At 49.3% G+C, this 25,542-nt stretch overlaps 1 protein-coding gene and 1 non-coding gene across 2 annotated transcripts in view; both read left to right on the top strand.

Moving 5' to 3' along the window:
- Nucleotides 1–25,542, top strand: part of HK1 (hexokinase 1) — a 70,683-nt gene that overhangs the window by 4,645 nt on the left and 40,496 nt on the right. The window contains exon 2 of the mRNA XM_060112685.1: nt 15,966–16,128. Coding sequence (XP_059968668.1) covers nt 15,966–16,128 — 163 coding nt within the window. The remainder of the gene's footprint in view (nt 1–15,965; nt 16,129–25,542) is intronic.
- Nucleotides 12–84, top strand: TRNAE-UUC (transfer RNA glutamic acid (anticodon UUC)). Its single transcript has one exon. It is a non-coding gene; the product is annotated as a tRNA-Glu (tRNA).

The following is a 25,542-nucleotide window of genomic DNA, read 5'->3' as shown; positions in this document are numbered from 1 at the left end:
CTGTAAGGAATTCCCTGGTGGTCCAGTGGTTAGGACTTGGCACTTTCACTGCCAAGGGCCCGGGTTCAATCCCTGGTTGGGGAATTAAGATCCCACAAGCTGTGCAGCACGACCAAAAAAAAAAAAAAAAGAAAAAAAAAATCAGGCTCTAAATGTACAAATGGAAATATTATACTTAGAAACTTCGTAAGGGAGAGTCAAATAGATAGTTACCAAAATGTAGCTTTGCTTTCTCTTTTTTTTTTAATGGGTTGTTATCTCTGAGCATCCCAAAACACCTTCTGGGTGCCATGTCAGATATCAATTGTGTGTGTAGCTATATGTGTGCGTATATGTATATATGTCTGTCTATACCTAACAATACACATAGACACACTTAACATGCATGTGTGTATATGTATGCTTTCATCTGATCTTTCAGAAACCTGAGTGATGATGTTACGACAGGAAGTATTATTCCTGAGCTCCCAGGGCAGCTCCCTCCCCCTCGCAGCTCCTCCCCTGGACATCCTGCTGCCTTGTGTACAGTGGACAGAAGGCAGAGATTTTATTCCCCATTTAGAAACAGGGACTGACTGGAGGCCCAGAGGAGATGAGTGACTCTCAAGGTCTTAGAAAATCTAGCATGGGATCCAGAGGGCCTTTCTTGCTCCCCCCGCTTCTTTCCTTTAGGAGAAAAACCCATCTTTGTTGATTTGAATAATTTAACTTGGAATCTGTATTTTAATTCTCTCCCCCACAAATCAATACATATGAGTTGTCATGAAGAGCCTAGGGGTAAAACAGGAAAAAAGACACAGACCTACTTGAGAATGGACTTGAGGATATGGGGAGGGGGAAGGGTAAGCTGTGACAAAGCGAGAGAGAGGCATGGACATATATACACTACCAAACGTAAGGTAGATAGATAGTGGGAAGCAGCCGCATAGCACAGGGAGATCAGCTCTGTGCTTTGTGACCACCTGGAGGGGTGGGATAGGGAGGGTGGGAGGGAGGGAGACGCAAGAGGGAAGGGATATGGGAACGTATGTATATGTATGACTGATTCACTTTGTTATAAAGCAGAAACTAATAAAAAAAATACATGTGAGTTAATTTTTTATTATGAAATATTCGAGGTGCGTAAAAATTATTGAAGTTAACACAACAAACACTTGTGTATGTACTCCTCAGCTTGCGAGGTAACAGACACAATTACAATTATATTACAGACACGACTGAAACCCCTTCAAGTCACATTCATTTCTCCTCCCAGAGGTGACCTCTGTCCTGAATTTGGTGTTTATCATTTCCTGCATGTTTTAATATTTTTATTACATATCATGTACCTATGAACAGTATGTAGTGTTACTTTATATGGCTTTAACCTTTTGTAAACGGTGTTATCCTGTTTGTATCCTTCTGCAACTTGCTTTTTTTTAAGCTCAACATTGTATATTTGACATTCTTCCATGTTGATCTGTATACCTCTGTTTCATCAATTTAAACTGCCGTATGCCCTTACATTGTGTGAATACACCAAACTAATTTATCTATTCTTTTGGTAGGCCTTTGAGTTTCTGATTTTTCAAATTACAGACAGTGGCCCCATGATCCTTCTGTACACATGTAAGTTGCTCTAGGCTGTGTTTCTAGGGCTGAAATTGCTCAGTGGAGGAGTGAGTGCATCTTCCCACTTTTAAGATTTTGCCAAATTGCCTCCGTGGTCATGTCAGCTCCCAGTCCAGTCAGAAGTTTGTACAGGTTCATATGGTTCCACAGCCAACCCTTGGTTACAGTAAAACCTTTAATTTTTTTTGTTGTTGTTGTACGTGGGCTTCTCACTGTTGTGGCCTCTCCCATTGCGGAGCACAGGCTCCAGATGCGCAGGCTCAGCAGCCACGGCTCACGGGCCCAGCCGCTCCGCGGCATGTGAGATCTTCCCATCTTCCCGGACCGGGGCACGAACCCGTGTCCCCTGCATCGGCAGACAGACTCTCAACCACTGCGCCACCAGGGAAGCCCTAAATTTTTTTTTTTTTTTTTTTTTTTCTGGTACGCGGGCCTCTCGCTATTGTGGTCTCTCCCGTTGCGGAGCACAGGCTCCGGACGTGCAGGCTCAGCGACCATGGCTCACGGACCCAGCCTCTCCGCGGCATGTGGGACCTTCCCGGACCGGGGCACGAACCCGTGTCCCCTGCATCGGCAGGCAGACTCTCAACCACTGCGCCACCAGGGAAGCCCCCTCTAAATTTTTTAATAGGTAATTTTGAAAGAAACTGTTTCTTCCCAGCCATTTCCATTCACATACAACATTTGAGCTTGGCTTAAAATTAGCCATTTCCTAGTTTACCTTATGAAGGGGAGCCCTTGCTGCCGAGTGTTACTGAGTGAGGTTGACAGCTCACTGTGAGCAGTGCCCACCCCATTGGCTGTTAGCACAGTGCCCAGGTGGTGGCGGGGTAGGGTGTCCAGAGACAGGCTCGTGAAGGCTCGCTGTGTCCCCTTGTGCTCTAGCATGAATCCGTTAAACTTTTCTGGGAATTAAAACAAACAAGTGTGCTTTTGCCTGCACACACTCTCTTCCTGGGTGGATCTGACTGGGGCAGGGCTGGCTTATCTGTCCCCTAAACGTTTCTCTATTACAGAAAGCTCAAGCCGGCAGCCTCTCTCAGACTATCTTCCGTAAAAGGAGAGGGTGGCTGTGCGCCACCTGCCCCCCTCCAAGGCACACTGCAGTGTGAGGTCTGCAGCCCAGCCCTTTGCAAATGCGGTCCCTGGGGAGGCAGAAAATGTCAGATCACGTTCATCTGATTGCATGCTTGGTTACAGGCTCACAGACGCCGAGGCCTTGAAGGGGCCTTGGAGGGAAGGGTGCACTGAGTGCCTACTAGGGGCCTCTCTTTCCTAAAATGGGTCTTATTTAATCATCAATAGTAACAGTAAGGCTTCCCTGGTGGCGCAGTGGTTGAGAGTCCGCCTGCCGATGCAGGGGACAGGGGTTCATGCTCCGGTCTGGGAAGATCCCACATGCCGCGGAGCGGTGGGCCTGTGGGCCATGGCCGCTGAGCCTGCGCATCCGGAGCCTGTGCTCCGCAACGGGAGAGGCCACAACAGTGAGAGGCCCGCGTACCGCAAAAAAAAAAAAAAAAAAAAGTAACAATACTAATTGAAGCCAACATATATAATGCCTGTCACATTTGCTGCACCAAAGGCATTACATCCTCACAGGTCCCCCGTGAGGTGGGTACCCTTATGATCACCACTTTTGGATGAGGACTCTGAGGCTCAGATATAAACAGAAGAGCCAGCATTCAGACGCATTAAGTCTTCTGGCAGAGCCCCTGCTTTTTTTTTTTTTTAATTGAGATATAAGTCACATACCATAAAACTTAGCATTAAAAAATTTTTTTTAAATAAATTCATTTATTTTATCTTTGGCTGCATTGGGTCTTCGTTGCTGCACAGGGGCTTTCTCTAGTTGTGGTGAGTGGAGGCTACTCTTCGTTCTTGTGCGTGGGCTTCTCATTGTGGTGGCTTCTCTTGTTGTGGAGCATGGGCTCTAGGTGCGTGGGCTTCAGTAACTGTGGCATGCGGGCTCAGTAGTTGTGGCTCACGGGCTCTAGAGCGCAGGCTCAGTAGCTGTGGCACACAGGTTTAGTTGCTCTGTGGCATGTGGGATCTTCCCGGACCAGGGCTCGAACCCGTGTCCCCTGCATTGGTAGGCAGATTCTTAACCACTGTGCCACCAGGGAAGCCCAACTTACCATTTTAAAGAGTGCAAGTCTGTGGTGTCTAGTATGTTCACAAGGTTGTACAACCATCACCACCATCTATTTCCAGAACATTTTCATTACCCCCAAAAGAAACCCCATACCCATTAAGCAGTCACTCCCCATTGCTCCCTCCACCCTGGTATCTACTAATCTACTTTCTTTTTTTAAATGGATTTGCTTCTTCTGGACGTTTCATATGAATGGAATTATATAATGTGTGACCTTTATGTCTGGTTTCTTTCACTTAGCATGTTTTCAAGGTTCATTCATACTATAGCATGTATGAGTACTTCAGTTCTTTTTATTACTGAATAATACTGAGTTGTTTCTGTATACCACATTTTGTTTATGCATTTGTTAGTTGAGGGACATTTGGGTTGTTACCACTTTGCGGCTGTTATGATAATGCTGATGTGAACAGTTTTCCCTGTGTGGACATATGCTTTCATTTCTCTTGGGTATGTGTGTAGGAGTGGAATTGCTGGGAGAGCCCCTGCTTCTGTCCACCTGAGGAAGGCATCATCTTCATTTAGAAATGAGGATGCTGAGGCCCCCACGTAGTGAAGTGACTTGCTGACCACACAGCTCATGAGTGATAGGGACAGAAACACTACCAGGTCCCCTGACTCAGAAACCCATGTTCTTTCCACCATAACACATCCAACTCTGATTTTGCTGTTGAGGGAAACAGATTCAAGGAAGGAAAGAGCCGGGGCCAGGGCAGAGCTGGGCACGAGACCCTCCAAACTCCCCCGATTCCCATTCCCCTTCCTCCTCTTCCTCCCATCCTCCCCACCCCTCCACCCCCAAGCTGCTCAGTGTTGACCAGCTCCCTCCACTTGGGCAGGAAATTGACCCAATAAAGTCTTTTAAGTGAATGTTAGGGATTTTCTCTGGTTTTCAAATTTTTCTCTGTACCCTTTTCATTTGTCCCCTTCCCTCCATCCTGTTTGCAATTAAAAGAGGACACTTGGGGAGGCCAGTGCTTATCCTGAAAGACCTCCCCATGCTCCCTATAAGGCATTATTATTCTAGCTTTCTCTCCCAGCCTCAGCCTGGCCCTACTGTAAGCAGCTGATTTCCTTGATTGATTGACACGTGGGGTTTGCCTTCAGCCTTGTCATTCAGTCTGATCTAATTTCTCTGATGTCCCCTGGTGCCTTCCGGGACCCTCTCTGGGTGGGTAGAGTGAGTTGAGTTGGAGACTGCAGGCCATCCTTGTAACAAAGACATCAACTCACATTTGCAAAGTTCTGTTCCACTTTCAAAATACTTTTACATGCTTGATTTAGTGAAGTCCTTCTGGCAAGCTTGGGTGTAGGTGTTTCTTTCTGCATCTTACATGTGGGGCAGGCAAGCTTCAGGAAGTGGAAGTGATGTGATCTTTGGTGGCCAGAGAACAGAGGGCTGGGATGAAGACACAGGTCTGTCTGACACTAGTAGGCAGCTCTCACTGTGCATGCAGATCCAGGACGTCGGTCCAGGGCTTCAGGCTTCTAAAGCAGTGCATTGCAGTGGGCTCCCAGCAGAAATCATCACCCAAGGCTCCCATGATGGGGATGTGATTGGAGTGCTAGAGCCCTGCTGTCCACAGCAGTAGACACCAGCCACATGTGGCTCTTGAGCACTCGAAATGTGGCAAGTCTGGTTTGAGATGTGCTGTTGAACATAAAATACAGGATTTTGAAGACTCTATATGACAAAGATATATAAAATCGCTCATTGATCATTTAAAAAATATTACATGTGGGAATAATATTTTGGATATATTGGGTTAAATGTTATTAAAATTAATTTCACCTGTTTTTTAACAAAATCTGGCTACTAGAAAATTTTAAATCACATATGTGGCTTGCATTGTATTCCTGCTGGAAACCCTCTGCTAGACAGGGAATTTTATGGCTCAGAAGTTCAGGCAGAGGCACTCTGCATTTAAGGCAGTGGGTTCCTGCGGTCCTTGGGCCTCAGTTTCCTCATCTATAAAGCCAGGAGCCTGGAATCCTTTATCTCTCAAGGATCCCTCTAGCTTGAGCAGTGTTGTTAGGTGGACATCAAGCTTTCTGGGGCTCAGTTTCCTTATCTGTCAGATGGGGTAAATGATTCCTACCTCACTATCTGCCCATTTATCAAATCAGAGAATGGGTATGGAAACACTTGGAAAGCGTACTGAACTGTACAAATGTCAGATGTTATCATCGCTGTTCACCCAGAACACACCTGTAGGCACCTGCAGAGGCATGGTGGGGGAGTGTAGCTTCCTGGATAACAGAGGGTAAGCGGCCAGAGCCCTGAGCCGGGGCAGGGATCCTGGGTACCATTCTACTTTGCCACCATGGGATTTTGAAAAGCCTGTGTTCTGAGGAATCCATGGTGTCATGGAGCTCCTGTGCCCACCATATATGAAGACGAGAGGGCAGTTTTCACTGTTGCTTTTTTTTTTTTTTTTTTGCGGTATGCGGGCCTCTCACTGTTGTGGCCTCTCCCGTTGCGGAGCACAGGCTCCGGATGCGCAGGCCCAGCGGCCATGGCTCACGGGTCCAGCCGCTCCGCGGCATATGGGATCCTCCCAGACCGGGGCACGAACCCGTATCCCCTGCATCGGCAGGCGGACTCTCAACCACTGCGCCACCAGGGAGGCCCTTCACTGTTGCTTTTTTACTGATGGAAAAACACAGAGATGAAGGTGACTTGCCCAAGGTTATAGAAGGAATCTGTATAGCTGGAGGAGGCCTGAAGTACTTCGTTTTCCAGCCCAGTCTGCTCCCATCACTGCAGTATTTGAGAGCCATGGCTCTGGGGTCTGGTTGTCTCATAGTGAAAGCAGAGTTGTCCATACTTCGGACCCTCTCTTCCCTCTCGTCTGGAGGCACCTGGCACATTGGGAACTGTGAGTCTGGTGCCTGGCCCTGCCCAAGCCATTGACCATGAGGCCCAGAATGAAGCCTGTTGTTCTTGCCCCGCCACATTCCAGGGCTGTTCTGTTCCCCTTGAGGGACTGGGTACCTCCTTTATTTTTAGCTAGTTCAGTGTGACAGCTTTGTTCTCATCTGGGCAAAGGCCTGGTCTCTCACCAGCAGAAAGTGCCTCTTAGCAGGAGCCAAGGTCACCAGGAGGACCTTGGGCATGACCTCACGGCCTTCTGCGGTCCTCCTAGCAAGAGGAGTCTGGGGAAGTAGGGAAGGAGCACCGGGGTTGGGGTCTGAAGCCAGAGCCACCCTGGGTGCTGGATGCTCGGGCCTTTCGCTTGGCTCCACAGCCCCGGGTTCCTCCCGTGTAAAACAGGGCTGATAATGCCCACCCTGCAAGTGTGCAGCTTGGATCAGGGCAGGTGGAAGTGCCCAGCAGGGGACCCATCCTTGCTGACTGTTACATCTCAGTTCCCAAAACCTCAGTTTCCTCATCAAGAACGGGGATCCCGTTTTCCTCCTGATTTGCTGCGATTAAACAGAAGTGTTGTGTGAACAGTCCATGGTGCTTAATAGGTGCTCCGTCCATGCTCACTGAAATGGAACTAACAGTTCAGAAGCATCAATTAAATGATAGATAAGGCACCGAAAGCTGTGTCTGAATTTTGAAAAAGGGACTGGGGAAAGGAAACCTCCCCTTATAGTGTTTCAACATGCCAAAGGGACCCCTGATGCTTTGGGGATATTCACACACACAGCTTTCACTGAGAAGCCTCTAAAGTGGAATTTATTTTCCCAAACACATTTCCTCTTTCAGATATTCCACAGTCTCTGGGAGCCTTGAAGAGTGGAGACTCCTGGTGATCTGTAGAGCATTTATATGTCCCCTTGGGCCTTGAGGTGCAGATGTTGTGAGGCGAAGCGGGCGTCTGAGAGCTCCTGGAACTCTCCATCGCTCAGGGAGGGGCTGTTGGCTCCACGCAGGCCGCCCTGAGGCTGAAGTGAGGGGCTGGTGCTGGAGAAGGGCTGGGTCATTCAGAGAACTGGAGTCTCCTGCCTTATCTGAGCCAGCAGACCCTTCCGAGAAGACCTCCCGGGCCAGGCGTCTCCAGAGGCCTTCCTGCCCCTCCAGGAGAGCAGCCACTCAGCCCAGCTGAGAAGACACCTGAGGGGGTGGGGACACAAGGAACTTGGAAGCATGGCCCCTGCACCCCTGGCACTCAGGGTCTATCTGGAGGCGTGCACCATGCACGTGTTGCTGCGGCGCGGGCAAGTTGCTCCTACGTAGCACGAGGGCCAAGGGGATGCCGAGGAGAGCGCCAGCTGGTGCTGTGCGGGCGGATCATGGTACCCCCTTCGGAGGAGGTGGGTGTGGAGTGGAGTGCAGAGAGGCAGTTACAGGCCAAGCCAGCCGAGTAATAGAGGCGGATCTGTGAGGAAGGACTGTCGAGGGTGCAGAAGGCAGGAGGGTGCCGGGAGCAGATGATTCTGCTAGGGAACCAAAATGTCTCTCCTTGTGGCCAGTGCCCTCTCTGCTCAGGTACCAGCTGCCAAAAGCAGGATAGAAAGGTAGGTTCCTTGGGGCCAACACCCTTGGCAGTGAGGTGGGGCTGGACAGGCAGGAACAGGGTTGGGCCTGCAGGAGGAGGGCTTGGGATGGCAACCACCACGGCGGAGGATCCCATTGGGCCAGGACCTTTGGGCTTGCTATGGCCTTTGAACTTCCTTCCCAGGATTGTGTGAAAGGGGGAAATGAGCAGTTCAGATCCCTGGTAGCTGCTGGAGGATGAACGAGGCTTCCAAAATAATCAGGCTGGAGCAGCGTGCTTTCTGCAAGGCAAGGGAGCCATGCTGCTCCTGCAGTGGGTGGAGCTGTGGCATTAATGCCACCGTGTTCCCACGTCTTGCTGCTCTCGGAAGCCCTGGGCCTGGGTTCGCCCTGGCCTGAGCAAGAAAGGTACTGAGGAAGGACCACAGAACCAGGAACTTGGTGTCTACTCCGGTTTTCTTGCTGACCAGCGGTCACCTTGGCCAGTTGAATAACCTCTCTAGCCTCTAATTTTTCCTTAGGGCTTTGAATGTGATGGCACCTGTCCTGCTTCTCTGGACAGGATAGTTTAAGGACCAGCATGTGAAAGTGCTATGCAAGGTAGAGAGGCCTTCATAGGTCAAAGTCAGGTGAACACACCCACATTACAGATGGAAAGACTGAGGTGCCTGCAGGATGGCAAAGCTGGAGTCTGACGCAGGTGTTTGTACTGCCCAATCCATGCCCCATCACTGAGCCAGGTAGGGTCCTGAGAAAATCTAAGTATGGCTGTTAGTGTGAGTCTTAGAGGCAGTTCCCCAAGGAAATAGAGGAGGAGTTAAGGTTTCAAGGGAGGAACTGTTTATAATATGATTCCGTTTTTTGTAAAATGAAATACAAAAAAACCCAAGCCCTGTATGTATGAATGTTTGTTTAGGTAGGAAAACTGTCCTAGAACATAAAGCTCTCAGCAGGGATTTCTCTGGGGAGATTGAGGGAAGAACTCAGACTTTTTACTTTTGTGCATTTAGGTATTGTTCGAATTTTTTAAATAATGAGTGTATATTACTTATTGTTACTATAATGTACTGTTAGTTTTTTTTTAAAAAGTAATAAAACAATCAAAATGTTTCAGAGGACTTTTGTGAGAATCTTTTATTTGCTATGGTTTCAGGCAAATGACCACCTACCTTTAGTTTTCTTTTCTACAAAATGGATCAGTAATATTTGGTAATCAATGCATTTCTCTAGGTATTTAGGTAAAAGGATTTAGGGATATGTGATTATGAGTTAGACAAGGGAGTGAGGGAGATGGATCCCCTTTCCGTCATTTCGTTGGAAGGGTGGGAAGAGTTCTTGGCACATAATTAAAATTCCCTGAATAGCTCTCTGAGGTGAAAGTATAATTATCCTCATTTAAAAGTGAGGAAATCAGGACTCAGAGAGGTGAAGTAACTTGTCCAAAGTCACACAACTAATAAATGGCAGGTCCTAGATTTGAACCCAGTTCTCTTCATCCATAGCCCTGTGTTCTTCCCGCCATGTAAGAAAAGATAGAAATCTGTAAGAAGAAGCCCAAAATGAGGGGTTGGAAGACCTGGAATGTAGATCCAGCTGCCACTGATAAACCATGTGACTTTGTGTGAGTCATGGGTCTCAGTTTCCTCGACTACAGGATGGAGATAACGATATCTGTCCCGCCTACTTTGCTGGGTTTCTGTGCCGGGAGAAGGGGAGCTAACACATTAGGCACCACTTCATGCCAGGCCCCTGGCATCTCCATGAGCTCATTGCTTCTCTTTGTATGCCGTCCAGGTGGGATGATGTGTGTGAAAGTTGTGTGTATAAATAGCAGAGCCCTCTGCACACGTGAGCTCTTTTTTTTTTTTGTGGTACTCGGGCCTCTCACTGTTGTGGCCTCTCCCGTTGCGGAGCACAGGCTCCGGACGCGCAGTCTCCGCGGCCATGGCTCACGGGCCCAGCCGCTCCGCGGCATGTGGGATCTTCCCGAACCGGGGCACAAACCCGTGTCCCCTGCATCGGCAGGCGGACTCTCAACCACTGCGCCACCAGGGAAGCCCACGTGAGCTCTTAATAAAATAATATTAGCCCCCCTGGACCCGTTCATTCCTGAGTCAGTCTCCTTAAGAAAGAGAAGTGAACCTGATGTTGAAATCTCTGCCCTGCCCTTAAGCAAGAGTCCTTAACGCTTCACTGCCACCTCCCCAATTTCCTTTGCAAGTAAAGTGTCTCACTTGGGACGTTCACTTCATAAGCCTGTGCCGATCAACTTCAGTCACACCTGTTGCTCTGCCTTGTTCTTGATCCTCACGGAAGAATGGACGAGAAAGGGAGTGAAAATGTTCCACGGCTGTTCCCCCTCCCACAGGGGGTCAGAGTGCCTGGGTCACCAGTGGTTACGGAGCCTCCTGCCACGACCAGCCTGTCCACTTGGGCATGTACAGTCTTGAATTGTTTTTTTCATACGTGTCTGTTGGGACCAGGAGGTGGGGCTGGGGTCGGGCACAGAAATGTTTGAGTTTAGAGCAGTGCGGGGTCGCTGGGCTCTTCCACTGGCCGGACAGCTCTGGGCCAGCGGGGCTTGGTGAGGTTGTGTTCTCTTCTGACATCTTCTGCCTCTGCTGTGTTCCTGCTTCTGGAGCCGATGAGAGCTTCCAGGCCCTCTTGGTCCGCAGGAAGGACAGCCCAGGACCAGTATTTGCACAGTAGTAGGGCACCAGTGCCTGCCCTGTGCAGCCGCCTTGGCTCCCACCCTCAGGAGAAGGGCTCTTCCCCTGGCGGTGGTGGGGGTGGGGGGGGGTGGCGTTGAAAGATGCCCCGGGGGCTGGACAGGGGCATCGTCAGTCTGAGCCGAGAGTCTGCAGGACCCAGCTCGCCATGTGGTGTCTGGGACCCTGGCACCTCCCCCAGTTCCTTCCCAGTCTGACCGAGTCCTGAATGCTTGTGTCAGACACCATGTGTGCAAGGGAGCCCAGGGGGTTCCTATCACAGACTCTGGAAGCCTCTGTCTCTGTCTCATAGGATGACAGACATCCTATGAGAGATGTTCCAAAGGCTTGCAGCTTGAAGCCCACCAGAAGAGGTGCTGTGCCCTCCTGTCACCAAAATGTAGGGCTGGGGGTTGGAGGAACAGGTGGGATTCTTTGGGCACCAGCGTTTGGCCAGAGCAGCAAAGTCTGAGGCAGCGTCCTAAGAGAAGAGCAAGGATTGTGGAAATGTGAGAGGGAGGGAGAGAAGGGGAGAGGAAAAGATCTGGAGTTGCTATGGAGAGGGGATGGAAAGAGAAATGCTGAAAGGACCACAGACTTTGGCCAAACCTCCCAAAGCCAGAAGTTGTCCTTCTCCAGCCCTGCATCCCTCCTCCATCTCTCCCCTCCTGGGCTTCTGGGCCAACCTCCTATAAGAAAAGCAGCTCTTATACTGGGGTTCTTGCAGAGATCTGGAGCAAATGGGCAGGAGGACACCCTTCCTTTCTACCCCCTTCCACACACCACCCTTTCCCAGCTTCTTTTCCAGGTGGACAGGGGCAGCCGGCCAGCTGCGAGGCAGGGCTAGTCTGAATAAGAGGAAAGAGGCCCCTTGTTCAGTGAGGTGCTGGGCACTCTGGGCCCCTGGGAGTATTCTGCAATGTCTCTTGTTTCAGTGCTTCCTGGGCTGCTTAAAGGGCCACAGTCCATATGGTGTGGATCTGCTGAGCCCTGCACCAGGTGTCTGCCTGGCTGGGCAGCGTTGGGGGGTACCTGCAGCCCAGCCCCAGGATCTGTGCCGTTCAAAGGCCCCTCCTGAGCTCCTGAGTGAGGATCAGGAGGGGTGCCCCTTGGCTTATTCTTATGCACCTGAGATCCAGGAGGCTTCAAAGTCAGTTCCAGCTCTGCCCTAAGCTGTACCCTCTTTCTGGCCCCAATTTCCACATCTCTTCTGAGAGGAGTTGTACCACGTGATGATTCATGAACCTGAACCAGAGGGGGAAAGCCCTCCTTCCTTCTGTGCTGGGGGGCCAGGTCGTCTTCTGTATCCCCAGCCTGTTTTCTTGTTTGAGCTTCTTGCCTCTATTCAGGTTTGATCGGCTGTCCTAAAAACATCTGGCTTCTGGGATCACTGTCCCTGTGCTGAGCTGTGCCTTGAGTTAGGAGGCAGGCTGGCTGTGGAGCCCTGCCTCTTCTAGAAGTTTCTCTCTGTCCAGCTGGAAAATCTCAGCAGCTTTGCTTGGGCCTGATCTCCACACGGTAGGGGGACTGGCCTTCTCCAAGGGATGGGGACGGTTGTAGGGAGAGCGTTAGACTCTCAGGTATGGGACTGACTCCCTGGCTGTGTGCTTTGAACTAACCACTTAGCTTCTTGGAGCCTCAGTTTTTACAACTGTAGAATGGGGATTAAGAATGTCCCCCTGGGACTTCCTTGGTGGCGCAGTGGTTAAGAATCCACCTGCCAATGCAGGGGACATGGGTTCGAGCCCTGGTCTGGGAAGATCCCACATGCCGCAGCCCATGTGCCACAACTACTGAAGCCCGTGTGCCTAGAGCCCATGCTCCGCAACAAGAGAAGCCACTGCAATGAGAAGCCCGTGCGCCACAACTAGAGAAAGCCTGCGTGCGGCAACGAAGACCCAACGCAGCCAAAAATAAATAAATACATTTTAAAAAGAAAAAAAAGAATGTCCCCCTGACAGGGTTGTTTTGAAGGTTAAATGACATATTGGATGTGAAAGCACTTGATGTACGGTAAACCTTGATATAATTATAAAGTATTATTCTAGCATCTGGCATTCATTGAATTCCTCTTTTGTGCCAGGCAACTGGGTAGTTCCAAAGGTCTCCTCCGTCTTTCCTTTCCTGAGGAACTCACATGTTATCGGAGGAGATAGGCACGTCAGTAGACAGACAGTCGTGATGTAGGGTGAGGAGTGTGGTAGTGGAAACATGTCCAAATGCCAGAGCAGCGCTGTGACTGTTACTGCACTGCTCCTGCTCACCCGTCCCCTCCCCAGTGCACAGCTGAGCTTTTTGAAACACGTGTCACTCTTGAATACTCAGTAGAGTCACGTTTAGAGTCTAAACCTGCTCGCCCAGTGTATGAGACCCTGCAGGCTTAGCTCCTGGCAGCCTTTCCAGCTGCTTCACTTCTTGCACTATGTGCTCCGTCGTCCCACAGACCACCCTCCCTCCCTCACCTTTGGCCTTCACACACGCTCTTGTTTGTGCCTGGACGCACTCTCTGACATCACCCCTCCCAGTAGGCTTCTCCAGTTTGTGCTTAGTAGCCCCTATGTGCTTCCGTGACCGTTCGTGCACGTGTGGCTGCCTCTCCCGACCAGCACGTGGGCGTGGTGACAGCGAGGGATCAGCGCTGCCAGCCTTGGGGGTAGAACAGAGCATGTCTTCTAGGGCTGTGTTCTGGCCATTTCTCTTTCAGCTCTCGGCGGTTTCTGATTGCCCTTCTCTGCAGTGCTTTCTCACGAAGGGGAAAGGAAAAGGTAGTTGCGGTAGAAGAGATGCGGGTGGGGGCAGGGTTGTCTCTGGCCACAGAGGACACTGGGGTACTCCTGCTAGTGCCCTGATTGTCCCTGAGACAGGAGACAGGCAAGGCCTGGGGGAGCACGAGGCATGGAGTCCAGAGCGAGAAGGCTGCCCAGGACCAAAATATGCAGAAATGACTCTGTGTCCTTGAGTCGGACGTTTCCAGCCACCCTGAAAAGTAAACATGAGATGCCATTCTCAGAAGCAAAGCACGTCAAAGGTCTTTTCATCCTCATTGGGTCATAAATCTGTCTGTCCATCTGCCAGAAACTTGCCGTGTGTGAGGCTGCTTGTGAGACACCGGGAGGTCAAGGTGAATGGAGCAGACACTGTCCAGGTGACAGGCGTAGAAAGTGATGGTCCAGGCTGGACCATGCAGAGAGATCAGTGCTGAGGGAGGCGTTATCTGCACCCCGAGGATCTCGACCTCTGCAGGAGGGGTGACATTTGATTTGAACCTTGAAGGGGAGGGGAGCTTTGAGTAGCTGGGAAGAGAAGGAAGGGCGTTTCAACAGGAGAGCCAAGCACCTCCCAGGAATGGTAGAGGTGGTTTGGCTGGTGTGCAGAGAGCCTGGAGACACACCCGTAGAGTGTAGACGCCTCCAGTGTGGGGGGCTTTGCAAGGTTTTGAGCAGGGGAGTGAAGTGACCAGGGTCCCAGTTTAAGAAGGTGAAATGTAGGGGACTTCCCTGGTGGCGCAGTGGTTAAGAGTCCGCCTGCCAGTGCAGGGGACACGGGTTCGAGCCCTGGTCTGGGAAGATCCCACGTGCCACGGAGCAGCTAAGCCCGTGCGCCACAACTATTGAGCCTGCTCTCTAGAGCCCGTGAGCCACAACTACTGAGCCCGCGAGCCACAACTACTAAAACCTGCGCTCCTAGAGTCCGTGCTCTGTGACAAGAGAAGCCACCGCAGTGAGAAGCCTGCGCACCGCAACGAAGAGTAGCCCCCGCTCGCCGCAACTAGAGAAAGCCCGCGCGCAGCAACAAAGACCCAATGCAGCCATAAATAAATAAATAAATAAATTTATAAAGAAAGAAAAAAAAAAAGAAGGTGCAATGTGGCCGTGGTGTAGAGGATGGGTTGGAAGGGAGAGAAATTGAAGATTGAAAACCATTACACTGATTATGCATCAGGCGTCGGGAATCCAGGCACATGGTTATCAGGGCTTCCTAAGGCAGGGAGTGGCAGAAAGAATGAATGGTGAGACAGAGAGACTTCAGTGAACTCCACAGGGTCAGGCACCATGAGGACAGATGTCTAACCAAGAGCCAGACATGTAGTAGGTGCCCAGTAAATAGAGAGGGTCAGTGGGAAGATACTATGAAGGAAGAACAACAAATGACAGCAGCGGGGCCTGAGGTTAGGAGCCCAGGATCCTTGAGGAGAGTGGGGAGCCCAGGAAGAGGAGCGAGTTGGTTTAGTCCTGTTGGGTCGGGAGCGGTCTGATCAGGAAGTGTGGGCACATGGGCCCTGGCACACGGGCGTGGGCACTGGGGCTGTCCCATACCTGCTGGGTGTAGTGAGGTTACGGTCTCTGTGCTCTGGGCCTGCAGCCCCGTGTCCTGAAGGGCTCCAGCCCTTCGTCCACCATTTCCACCTACCTGGAAGTCGTGCCCAAAGAAACCCACCAGCACCACTGCCGCACAATGCTAATAATAGCTAATGTTTACCGAGCACTTTCTGTGTTCTAAGTGCTTCTCTTTCTCCTTTGATCTTACAACATTCTGTGAGTTACGTTCTATTTATCATCTCAGTTTTGCAGTTGAGGAAACTGAAGTGCACACAGCTGGTAAGTGATGGAGCTTGGATTTGAACCCCAGGTAGATGGCTCTGGAGCCCTTGTTCTGTGGCACAGTCATCCATGGAGGATGAGCCAGCCACCTCTGACAGAGGGAAGGAGTCACGTGGAGGCTTAAGGTGCCTTTGGCACGTACCTGGGGATTGAAGGGCAGCTTCCATGTAACATTCAAGGATTGGAAGGGACCTTGGAGGTGTCTGGTTCATTTTACAGGGGGGGAACCGGGGCTCAGAGCATTTGCAAGCCTGCTGTGAGTGACATGGTTGATCGCAGTTGAATGATGGGCCAGCATGGGTGTTCCAGTGCCCACGGGAGCTGGATTGTCTTAGGCAGGCGGGAACCTCACGCTGCCTGCCCCGTCCTACCCCAGCCAGACTTGAGCTGAAACGACCTTCCTCAGCCTTGGCCTTCACTTTCTTTCCTTCTCATCCTTCTTCCAGATCGACAAATATCTCTATGCCATGCGGCTCTCTGATGAAACTCTGTTAGATATCATGGCTCGTTTCAAAAAGGAGATGAAGAATGGCCTCTCCCGGGATTTTAATCCGACAGCCATAGTCAAGATGTTGCCAACGTTTGTAAGGTCCATTCCTGATGGTTCAGGTGAGTCTCTCACCCAGAGATTGGGCTCTGAGGGCTGAAAGCTCTGTGAAGCCACCCTTCCAACTTACATTCGTTTGTTTGTTCATTCATTCACCTTTCATGCGTTTACTCATTCATCCAGTTATTCATTCATTCACCATTCCATCCATCTGTTCTCCCATCCGTCCATTCATCTATCCATCCATCAATCCAATGTATGTCCGTTGAGATCCTACCATGTGCTAGGGGGATACCATGGTTGGACCATGCTGACCTGCCTTCATCGGCCTGACTGTCTAGTGACTTACGGTAAGAAAGTGTAGCGTTTATGGATCTTACAGATGCTGTGTGAGTTACTCTTATGTCTTCAGAACATGAATGGCTCCAGAACAGATGATTCTCCTTCACGTTAGGAGAATCTCTCCAACAGGGCACCAAGGCCTCCTTTTAGTACCCCAGATAAGTAGCGATCCTAGCGGCCAGGTGCATCTCAGACTCAGGGGGAGACTCAAGTCCCCATTTGTACAAATTTCATAGATGCTAAGTCAAGGTAGCCCCTCAAGCAGAGAAATGGTGAGAGGAGTAGGACTGGAAAAAAAAATTATCCTTTTGGTCTGCAGGTGTGGCTCATGCCCCACAGTAGGGATCTGGGGGCTCCCTGAGGATTGTCAGTACCCCCTCCCCAGGGAGTGGCCTCAGCCCCTGCTCTTGGCAGGGTGGAGGCTGGGAGGGCATAGCCTGGTCTCGGCCTGCTCAGTGGAGGTCGTTCTGTCTGGCTGACCCAGGGGTGGGTGCTGTGCCTGCCCCAGCTTAGCGCACGCACAGGAATCCTGCTCTGAGCTGTGTTCTGTGCTCTAGGCTGGGGCTCGCCTGCTTTGTGAGAGGGAGGGAGAGAGATCATGAAAGTCAGGTTTCTCTTGGGGTTGTGAGTACATAGCCTGAAAGTACGGCCCTGACAACGCTCCTGCTGTTACGTTTCTTCCCTACTCTGGGGACTAGTTTAAAGCTGCGATTTGGGGCATCTGATATGGAGCCAACAAAATGGACATCAGGAAAACTGCAGCTGTTGCAGCTGATGTTTATGAAAGGTGGGCGAATGCATGGCTTGTTGGAGGACTGGCTGCAGTGGAAAGGTCCTGCTGTGCCTGCAGCCGGCCTTTAAAGTCCTGAACAAGATTGGGACACCTAGGAAGGGCATGTGCTCTGTTTGCCCTGTGGCCACAGGTGGGGTTTACTTCATGCACACACACTGGTACTTATATCTCTGATGTTTCTTGACTGTTTAAAGTCTACTCCACTTTTATCCTTTTGTTTTCCTTGAGGTCTTGGTGACCAGCAGTTTAGGTTTTTTTTATGACTGCCAAAGAGATTCTAGCCATCAGAGTGGCCAGACCGTGGTGTCCCCTGGGTTTTGTTCTGATGCCTCCGGCTTTCTAATTCGCTCCTGCTTTTTCCCAGCCCCGAATGGCATCCACATCCAGGAGCATTTGTGCCTTTCCAGGGTTAGCTGAGTTCTGTAGGAGAGGCGTGGCTGTGCCTGCTGTCAGCTGAGAAAAGAGGAAGGGGAGGCGAGGTGGGGTGGGCAGCCCCCCAGGGCCCCTGCTCTGGCTTTGCTTGGAGAGCTCAGAAGGATGCCTTATGCCTGCGGGGCACCTGATGCTGTGTGACTGGCCCAGGGCCGGCACATCCCATGAGAGATGGCTTCTCTTTCCTCCTGCACGCGCCTTGCAAGCCAGCTCCCCTTCCCAGGACTGTGTGTCAGCAGGGGGTGCCCTCCCTCACTCTTTCACACACCATTTCCAGGGTTGAGGGGCTCAAAGTGTGATCCACATACACAAATGGCTACTAATCTAGCCATTTGTTCCCATTAGTTACTCTTTAAAACAGGGCCCAAAACTCATCCTCATTTGGGAAAGACAACATTCTGCAGCCCCCTCTTAGAGATTCAAAGCAGACACCAACGTATTAAAGGCCCTGAGCAGTCCTGCAGGGGAGAAACCTGTTTAACCCAGCTACCTGCCTTTTCCCCAAACCTGTTTGATCTTTCCCCCCAACATCTATTACTATATTTCATCTATTTTGAGACACCTTTTTGTTTGAGTCCTCTGAAATCAGCAATGCATTGTACAATAGTTGCATCTTTAAATTATTATCGGCAGTATTTTTTTCTCTTTTCCTATTACATAAAATAAGGATGTGTCTGCAATCAGTGGTGTCTTAAATGTGGTGACATATGTGGTAATATGCCCATGTTGGGAAACACTGTCCTAGGGTTTGTGGAACTGGAGCCCGCAGCCTGGGCCCCATGCTTCCTTCTGAGCCTCTCATCACCAGCGTGGTTGGGGCCAAATGTTTAGGGCCTCTTGGGAGCCCAGAACAGTGCTGAGAACAGAAGGAGGAGGGGAGGAGGAGGAACCAAAGCCCTGAACCACAAGGACCTGCCCTCCTATGCATGAGGCCCTGGGTCCCCCAGCCTTCCCCTACCCTGTCCACCTCTGTGCTCCCCGTTGGCTGTTTCCTCTACCCTGCGTTAGTTTCCAACGCTGCTGTAACAAAGTACCACGAACTGGGTAGCTTTAAATCAGAGTGAATTATCTCACAGTTCTGGAAGCGAGAAGTCCAAAATCAAGGCGTCAGCAGGGCCATGCTCCTTCTGAGACACTGGGTTAAATCTTTCCTTGCCCTTTGCTAGCTTCTGGTGGTGGCTGTCAATCCTTGGCATTCCTTGGCTTGTAGTAGCATCTCTCCAGTCTCTGCCTCTGTTGTCACATAGCATTTTCCTCTTATAAGGATACCAGTCAGATTAGGACCCACACTCATGACCTCCTCTTAACTTGATTACATCTGCAAAGACCCAATTTCCTCATAAGGCCACATTTACAGGTACCCAGAGTTAGGACTTCCGCATATCTTTTGGGGGGGCCACTGTGCAACCCGTAATACACCCTATACTTCTTCTCCCTATGACTATTCCTAATATTCATGGGTGGGCCCAGGTCATGTGCCCAGGTGCCCACACTCCCCTTGGAATGGTCACTACAGCCCCACACAGACATTGACATTAATACCAAGGCCTTGGGTCCCTGACCCCAGTCCAGCCCCTGCCCCTTTGTGATGGAAGTGCCTCCAACCAGGAGGTCCCCTGGAGTAGCTGGAATGTAGGCCTCCTCCATAGTAAACCATGGTGCTAGTCCCTTTTCGCAATGTTAATTACTGCTTCAACTGTATAATTAGTCAGCGACAGAATTAGTGCTAATCCCAAACCACCGAGGAATAACTTGGACTCACCGAGGTTGACAGATGCCCCTGCCCGTCAAGTGGTGATGTGACTTCCAAGTCAGAGGGAGAAACAAACCTTTCCTTTCCCGCTGACCTTGACCCTCATGACTGGACTCAGAGTTTTGAAACTCTACTGATTTTTCGGAAATGTTATCAGCCCATTTTTGTTAATTTTTTCCCCTTTTGACGATTTTTATGGGCAGTGGTTTTTCTTTAATCGCTCTCCAGTAATCTACACACTAGGTTTAAAAAAAACAACAAACAAACCCTAAAGTGGCTTTTAGCTGCTGCATAGCCTTTCTGGAGTGGGAAAGGTATGAATAATATATAAAGAAGGAAGATATTGAAGCCTTTTTACTCCGATGACTTGGCTAAACAGAAACTCCTCTTCAGAGCTGCCCAGTCGGGGATAGGTGCCTAGCTGCGTCCAGCCTCCCTCAGAAGGCCTGGCCAACACTTTGTCTCACTTGTGAAACCTCCCCTTTTTTCTCCTCTTGTCATTTATCACTCAGGATATTGTATCCATAAATACCAATTAGATCGTAAGCTTCTCGAGGGTAAACTGAGTTGAACATTTCCTTGTTTCTGTTTCATGGTTCCTAGCAGGCTCTTTGCTCAAAGGTTAAGTTAAAAATGTTTGATTTTGGGCTTCCCTGGTGGCGCAGTGGTTGAAAGTCCGCCTGCCGATGCAGGGGACACGGGTTCGTGCCGCGGTCTGGGAAGATCCCACATGCCGCAGAGCGGCTGGGCCCGTGAGCCATGGATACTGGGCCTGCGCATCCGGAGCCTGTGCTCCGCAACAGAAGAGGCCACAACAGTGAGAGGCCCGTGTACCGCAAAAAAAAAAAAAAAAAAAAAAAAAAGTTTGATTTGCAGTGTGGTCACAGTGAAATTCTGGGGGCTTAAAATATACTACTTTCCAGCCAAAGGAAGGAAAATATTTCCTTTTTCCATGGCATTTGGGCTGGTCACCTTTCTCTGCCTGTTTCCTTATCTGGGAAGGTGGTTGGATTGTCTCAGAAATTCTCTCCATCCATAAAATCTCCTGAATGTCTAGCGTTCTGGGTGGGTTTCTGACGCAGGTGTAAACTCTCATCAACTAGCTGGATTGCAGACAGAAGGGAAGGCTTTGTATCTCATGTACAGAATTAATTCATCGAGCAGAGCAAAGGTAGGCATTTCATGAAAGCAGAGTTTTTGTTTGCCCTGTATTCCAGCGCAGGTCTGGACTCAAGAGAGACATCTGTCCCCGTGTTTGTTTTCCATTATTTGCTGGTAATAATGGTTGTCGTTAGAAAGTGGAGCGTTGCCGGGGCCCTTCAGATGTTTTGTTTAATGAGCCTTCTCTAGAAGAGCACTTTTTCTGGCTTCAGTGGAAATGGGAAATGTGGGACGAAGTCTCAGCAGCGGCCGGCAGGAAGGTTGAGGTCAAAGATTTGAAGAGGAAGTTAGAGGGAAGCCAACTGCTGCAAAAAGAAGCTGAACTTGAATTTAAAGGAAAAAATAAAATAAAATAGAAACCCAGAACACTGGATTCATCTCTGGCTCTGCTACTTATTATCTCTGAGACCTTGGAGAAGTCACTTAATTTTCTAAGCCTCCGTTTCCTCATCTGTAAAATAGGTGTGATGCCCTGCCTGCCTTACAAGGCTGTCAAGAGGATCAGATGAAAGTGCTTTGGAAACTGCAAACCACCTTGAGAGTGACAGGGGTCACTGTTCTCCTGATCATCACTGTAACTTAATAACCGACTTTGTAAGAATTCTTTGGGCGGCCCCTTCCCAGCTGATGCAGCCAGTCAAAGTCCCCCACCCATCAGACCTAAGTGTGTAGGTCTAGCCCTGGAGGAAAGAGTCAGAGCTTTTCAGAATTCACTGGCATCCCGGTGATGTTACAGGGTGAGGGGGCAGGAAAAAGGGAGAAGCAGAGGCAGGCTGTCTCATCCCCACCCCAGTATCCCCACATAATGTGGACAAGCCCATAGGCTGCAGCTCTGGTGCCTCTGCAGCAGGGTGACTGGACACCACAGCTCTGAATGGGGGAACCAACTGACATAAAGGGGAGGATAGATCCTTTATGGTGGGCAAGTTGGTATTTGGGGGGCTCATTGCCTAATAAAGAATATTGAACCCAGAAGCCTCTGGTTGTAGCTGAAAGAAATCTAACTCAAAGTTGTATAAGCAAGAAAGGGAATTCTAGGTTCACATAACTGGGAAATGGAGTTGTAAGTTGGCTTTAGTTGACAGGGACTCATCTGTCTCTTATTCTTTCAGTCTTTGTGTCGGCTTCTTTCATAGGCCACCTCTCCCTTATGGTGGCAGAGACAGCCCTGGCAGCCCTAGGTGACACCTCACCTAAGAACTAGAGGTCCCAGAGGTGGTCTTGGAGAGGGTAATGATTGGCTGACGTGGATCACGTGCCCATCCTGAACCAATCATTATGGCCAAAGTGGGGGACTCTGGGTGCTCTTGGGTCAGACATTGGTTCCCCTGGAGCTGGAGTGGGTGGTCAGCCCCACCCCCAACTCAGGTGAAAACCAGGAAGGGTAGTTATCTAAAGAGATGCTAGACAGCAAACAAAGCTTACCGGAAATCTTGCTGCCCTTTCCAGAAGTTGTTCCTTGGTGTCCTTTGCCTGACAGAGGATAGGACTGAACAGACCATGCATTTAACCCAGGTAGTTCTTATCAAACTAGCAGCAAACACGTACTGATTTGCAGGACTCAGTACTGGGGGAGGGAAGTAAGCATGTTAAATTGCCCTGGCCTTCAAATTGCTTATCATCCAACTGAGGAAGATAAGACATATATACATAAAAAATTAGGAGCATCCCAGTATTTGCAAGTACATGAGTGACTAAGAAAAGGGAAGGGCCCTGGCCTTCCCACAGGCGTGACTGTGAGCAAGTCAATCACCTGATTTGGTTGGAACTTCCTTATCCATAAACCGAGAAGGTAAGTTAATATTTGTCTCGCATTTCCTGAGGTGCAAATGTGATTTACAGAAGAGAGGCCAACTACCATTTCTTTTAGCAATCACAAACACACCCTGGAATCAAGGTCACTGCTCAGGGACAGATCAGGAGCTGCACTGGGCTTAACAGTGACCTCTTGTAAAATGCCTTCAGGGAAAGGCCCCCCTCAAACCCATCAACTCCCACTAGCAGGTGTTTGGAGTATGCAGTACTTAGCATTGTCCTGACATCTTAAGGCCGCCTTTCTGGTCTCCTTCTCTGACCCTAACTCCTTGGAACACTACTGACCTGTGTTTGTGTTAAAAAAAAAAAAAGAAAGGGAGCAGTGGAGAGCTGGGGTGGGGCAGGGGCCTTGCAGAGCTGCAGAAGTGTGGGCCAGCCCCATGCACCCTAAGTCCAGGTTCCTTCCCGACCTAGAGGCAGCTGAGACCATTTTCACTTATCTTGCTTGAAAACTTCAGGCCTGGGTCCTGCAAAGGTGCTGCTTGAAACCTGATCCCTTTCTGCATGAAGGGCTGAAAGCTCTTACCCGTTGTGTGTTGACACTGACACCAATAAGCAGGAGATGCTCGACCATCACCTGGAACTTGAGCACAAGAACCTGCTTTTACTTAGGCCTTTCGTTCAACTGAAAATGAGACCTTTGACCAGGCTGGCAACTGAAAAATTTCCCAAACTATTGTTTTTAAGTTATGATGAAAGCCAGTGTAAAATATGAAATAAATAAATGGTTTTATTTTTTGAAAACCATTAAAACAGTAAATAAATTAATTAAATTAAAATGTTAACAAAATAAAAAGTACCCATATTTTCATCCTAGCACGGTATTTGCTTTTGTGCCTATTATTTCCTTATGCACAAGTGGTTTATAGTTGCTTACCGGAAGGAGTTTTCATTATCTTCATTAAAGATCAAAGCAAAAGAACAGAGTCAGAAGCTGCAAGGAATCATGGATGTTGACGAGACCCCCAAAGAGAGATGTAGCTGTTCCTGACGTGCTGAAGTATCACTTTGATGCTGTCCTTGGGAATCCTTGTCCCCGAGGTCTGTCCAGGAGGCAGTTTTATCCAACGGTTATGAATTGGGGCTTTGGATTCAACTTCTGGCTCTGCCACTTACTGGCCGTGTGCTTTGGCAAGTTACCTAATCCCTCCCAGCCTTTACTTGCTCATCTGTAGAATGGGGATCATAGTAGTACCTGTTTCATAGGGTGGAGAGGGTTAAAAGTAAAATGAGGCATATGAAGTACTTAGCAACTGGAGTACAGAAAGGCTCAATGAATGATGGTTAAATAAAGTGCTTTTGGTATTCTAGTAATTCTTCCTCCTGAGAGGAAGCACCTCATACCAAATTCATTTTTTTAACTGAGTAGTAGTGTAAGCACCATAGAGGTTAGGATTCTGATGGGAGCCCAAAGAAAACCCTAAACTGATTTGAACAACCTGTAACATCAGGGTCAGAATTTCCCACAAAGCTGTGACACCTGCTTCCCAGCATTCTCCCTTGGTCTCCTTCCTTTGGACCATAGAAGCAGTTTTTTTTGTTTGTTTGTTTGTTTTAATGAACGTATTTATTTATTTTTGGCTGCATTGGGTCTTCGCAGGCTTTCTCTAGCTGCAGCGAGCGGGGGCTACCCTTTGTTGCGGTGCGCGGGCTTCTCATTGCAGTGGCTTCTCTTGTTGCAGAGCACAGGCTGTAGGCGCGCGGGCTTCAGTTGTTGTGGCTCGCGGGCTCTGGAGCGCAGGCTCAGTAGTTGTGGCTTGCGGGCTCTAGAGCGCAGGCTCAGTAGTTGTGGCGCACGGGCTTAGTTGCTCCGCAGCATGTGGGATCTTCCTGGACCAGGGCTTGAACCCGCGTCCCCTGCATTGGCAGGCGGATTCTTAACCACTGCGCCATCAGGGAAGTCACGATAGGAGCAAGTTAAAAACAACGTCATCGTGGGGAATTCCCTGGCGGTCCAGTGGTTAGGACTCCACATTTCCACTGCAGGGGGCACGGGTTTGATCCCTGGTCGGGGAACTAAGGTTCTGCATGCCACATAGTGTGGCCAAAAAAACCCCCCCCCAAAACATTGGCATCATGTGGTATATCTATACGTGGAATAAAACTCAGTCATTAAAAGGAATGAGGTACTGATACATGCTACAACATAGGTGAGCCTTGAAAACATCATGGTAGATGAAAGAAGCCAACCACAGGGGACCACATATTGTAGTCCATTGATATGAAATGTCCAAAATAGGGAAATCTCTAGAGACAGACAATGGATTAGTGGTTGTTGGTGAATGAGGGGGTTTGGAAAGAAATGGGGAGTGACTGCAAATGGGTATGGAGTTTCTTTCGGAGATGACGGAAAATTTCTATAATTAGATAGTGGTGATGGTTGCGCAACTCTGTAAATATACTAAAACCAAAGTGTACACTTTAAAATGTGATAGGTGAATTATTTCTCAATAAAGCTATTATTAAAAAAAAAAAAACCAACCAACCAGCGGTATAACTGCTTCCTGTTTTATGAACAACAAGCAAGGCTGCCTTGAATGAATGAATGGGCCACCAACCCTTGTGATCAAGCAGCTACCAAGCATTTATTGAGCTGTCCTGGGTGCCAAGGGCAGATGTAAAGAATCCTGAGTTGTGGTTCTTCCCTCAAGGGGCTTGAGAGGGTAAGAACAGAAATTCAGTGTGAGAAGACTTTGGTTCATTCATTGATTCCTTTACCACCCTCATTAGTTCATGTATTTGTTGTGTTCTTACTGTATGCCAAACAACCATTCTAAGTTCCAGAAATAGAGCAGTGTGTTGGAGCTTAAAGCTTGGTAGAATCCAATACAAAGATGGCGTCAGCTTTATAAAAGAAAAGCTGTTTCTTTAAAAAAGCCAACCACTACGTAAGAAAAAAATGAAAGAGCTCAAGGGACCCAGAATAGCCAAAACAATCTTGAAAAAGAAGAACAAAGTTGGAGGACTTTCACTTCCCAGTTTCAAAATTTCTAAGCAGTAGTAGTCAAGACAGTGTGGTACTGCCATAAGGATAGACATATAGATCAGTGGATCAAAACTGAGAGTTCACTATGTCAATTACATCTCAATAAAACTGGGGAAAAAAGAATGGGGAGTCCAGAAATACCCATACATTTATAGTCACTTGATTTTTGACAAGGGTGCCAATGAGGGAAAGAG

The sequence above is a fragment of the Mesoplodon densirostris genome, chromosome 1, assembly GCF_025265405.1.
Source record: "Mesoplodon densirostris isolate mMesDen1 chromosome 1, mMesDen1 primary haplotype, whole genome shotgun sequence".
Lineage (NCBI taxonomy): Eukaryota > Metazoa > Chordata > Mammalia > Artiodactyla > Ziphiidae > Mesoplodon > Mesoplodon densirostris.
This window is presented reverse-complemented; position numbering and strand designations above follow the sequence as displayed.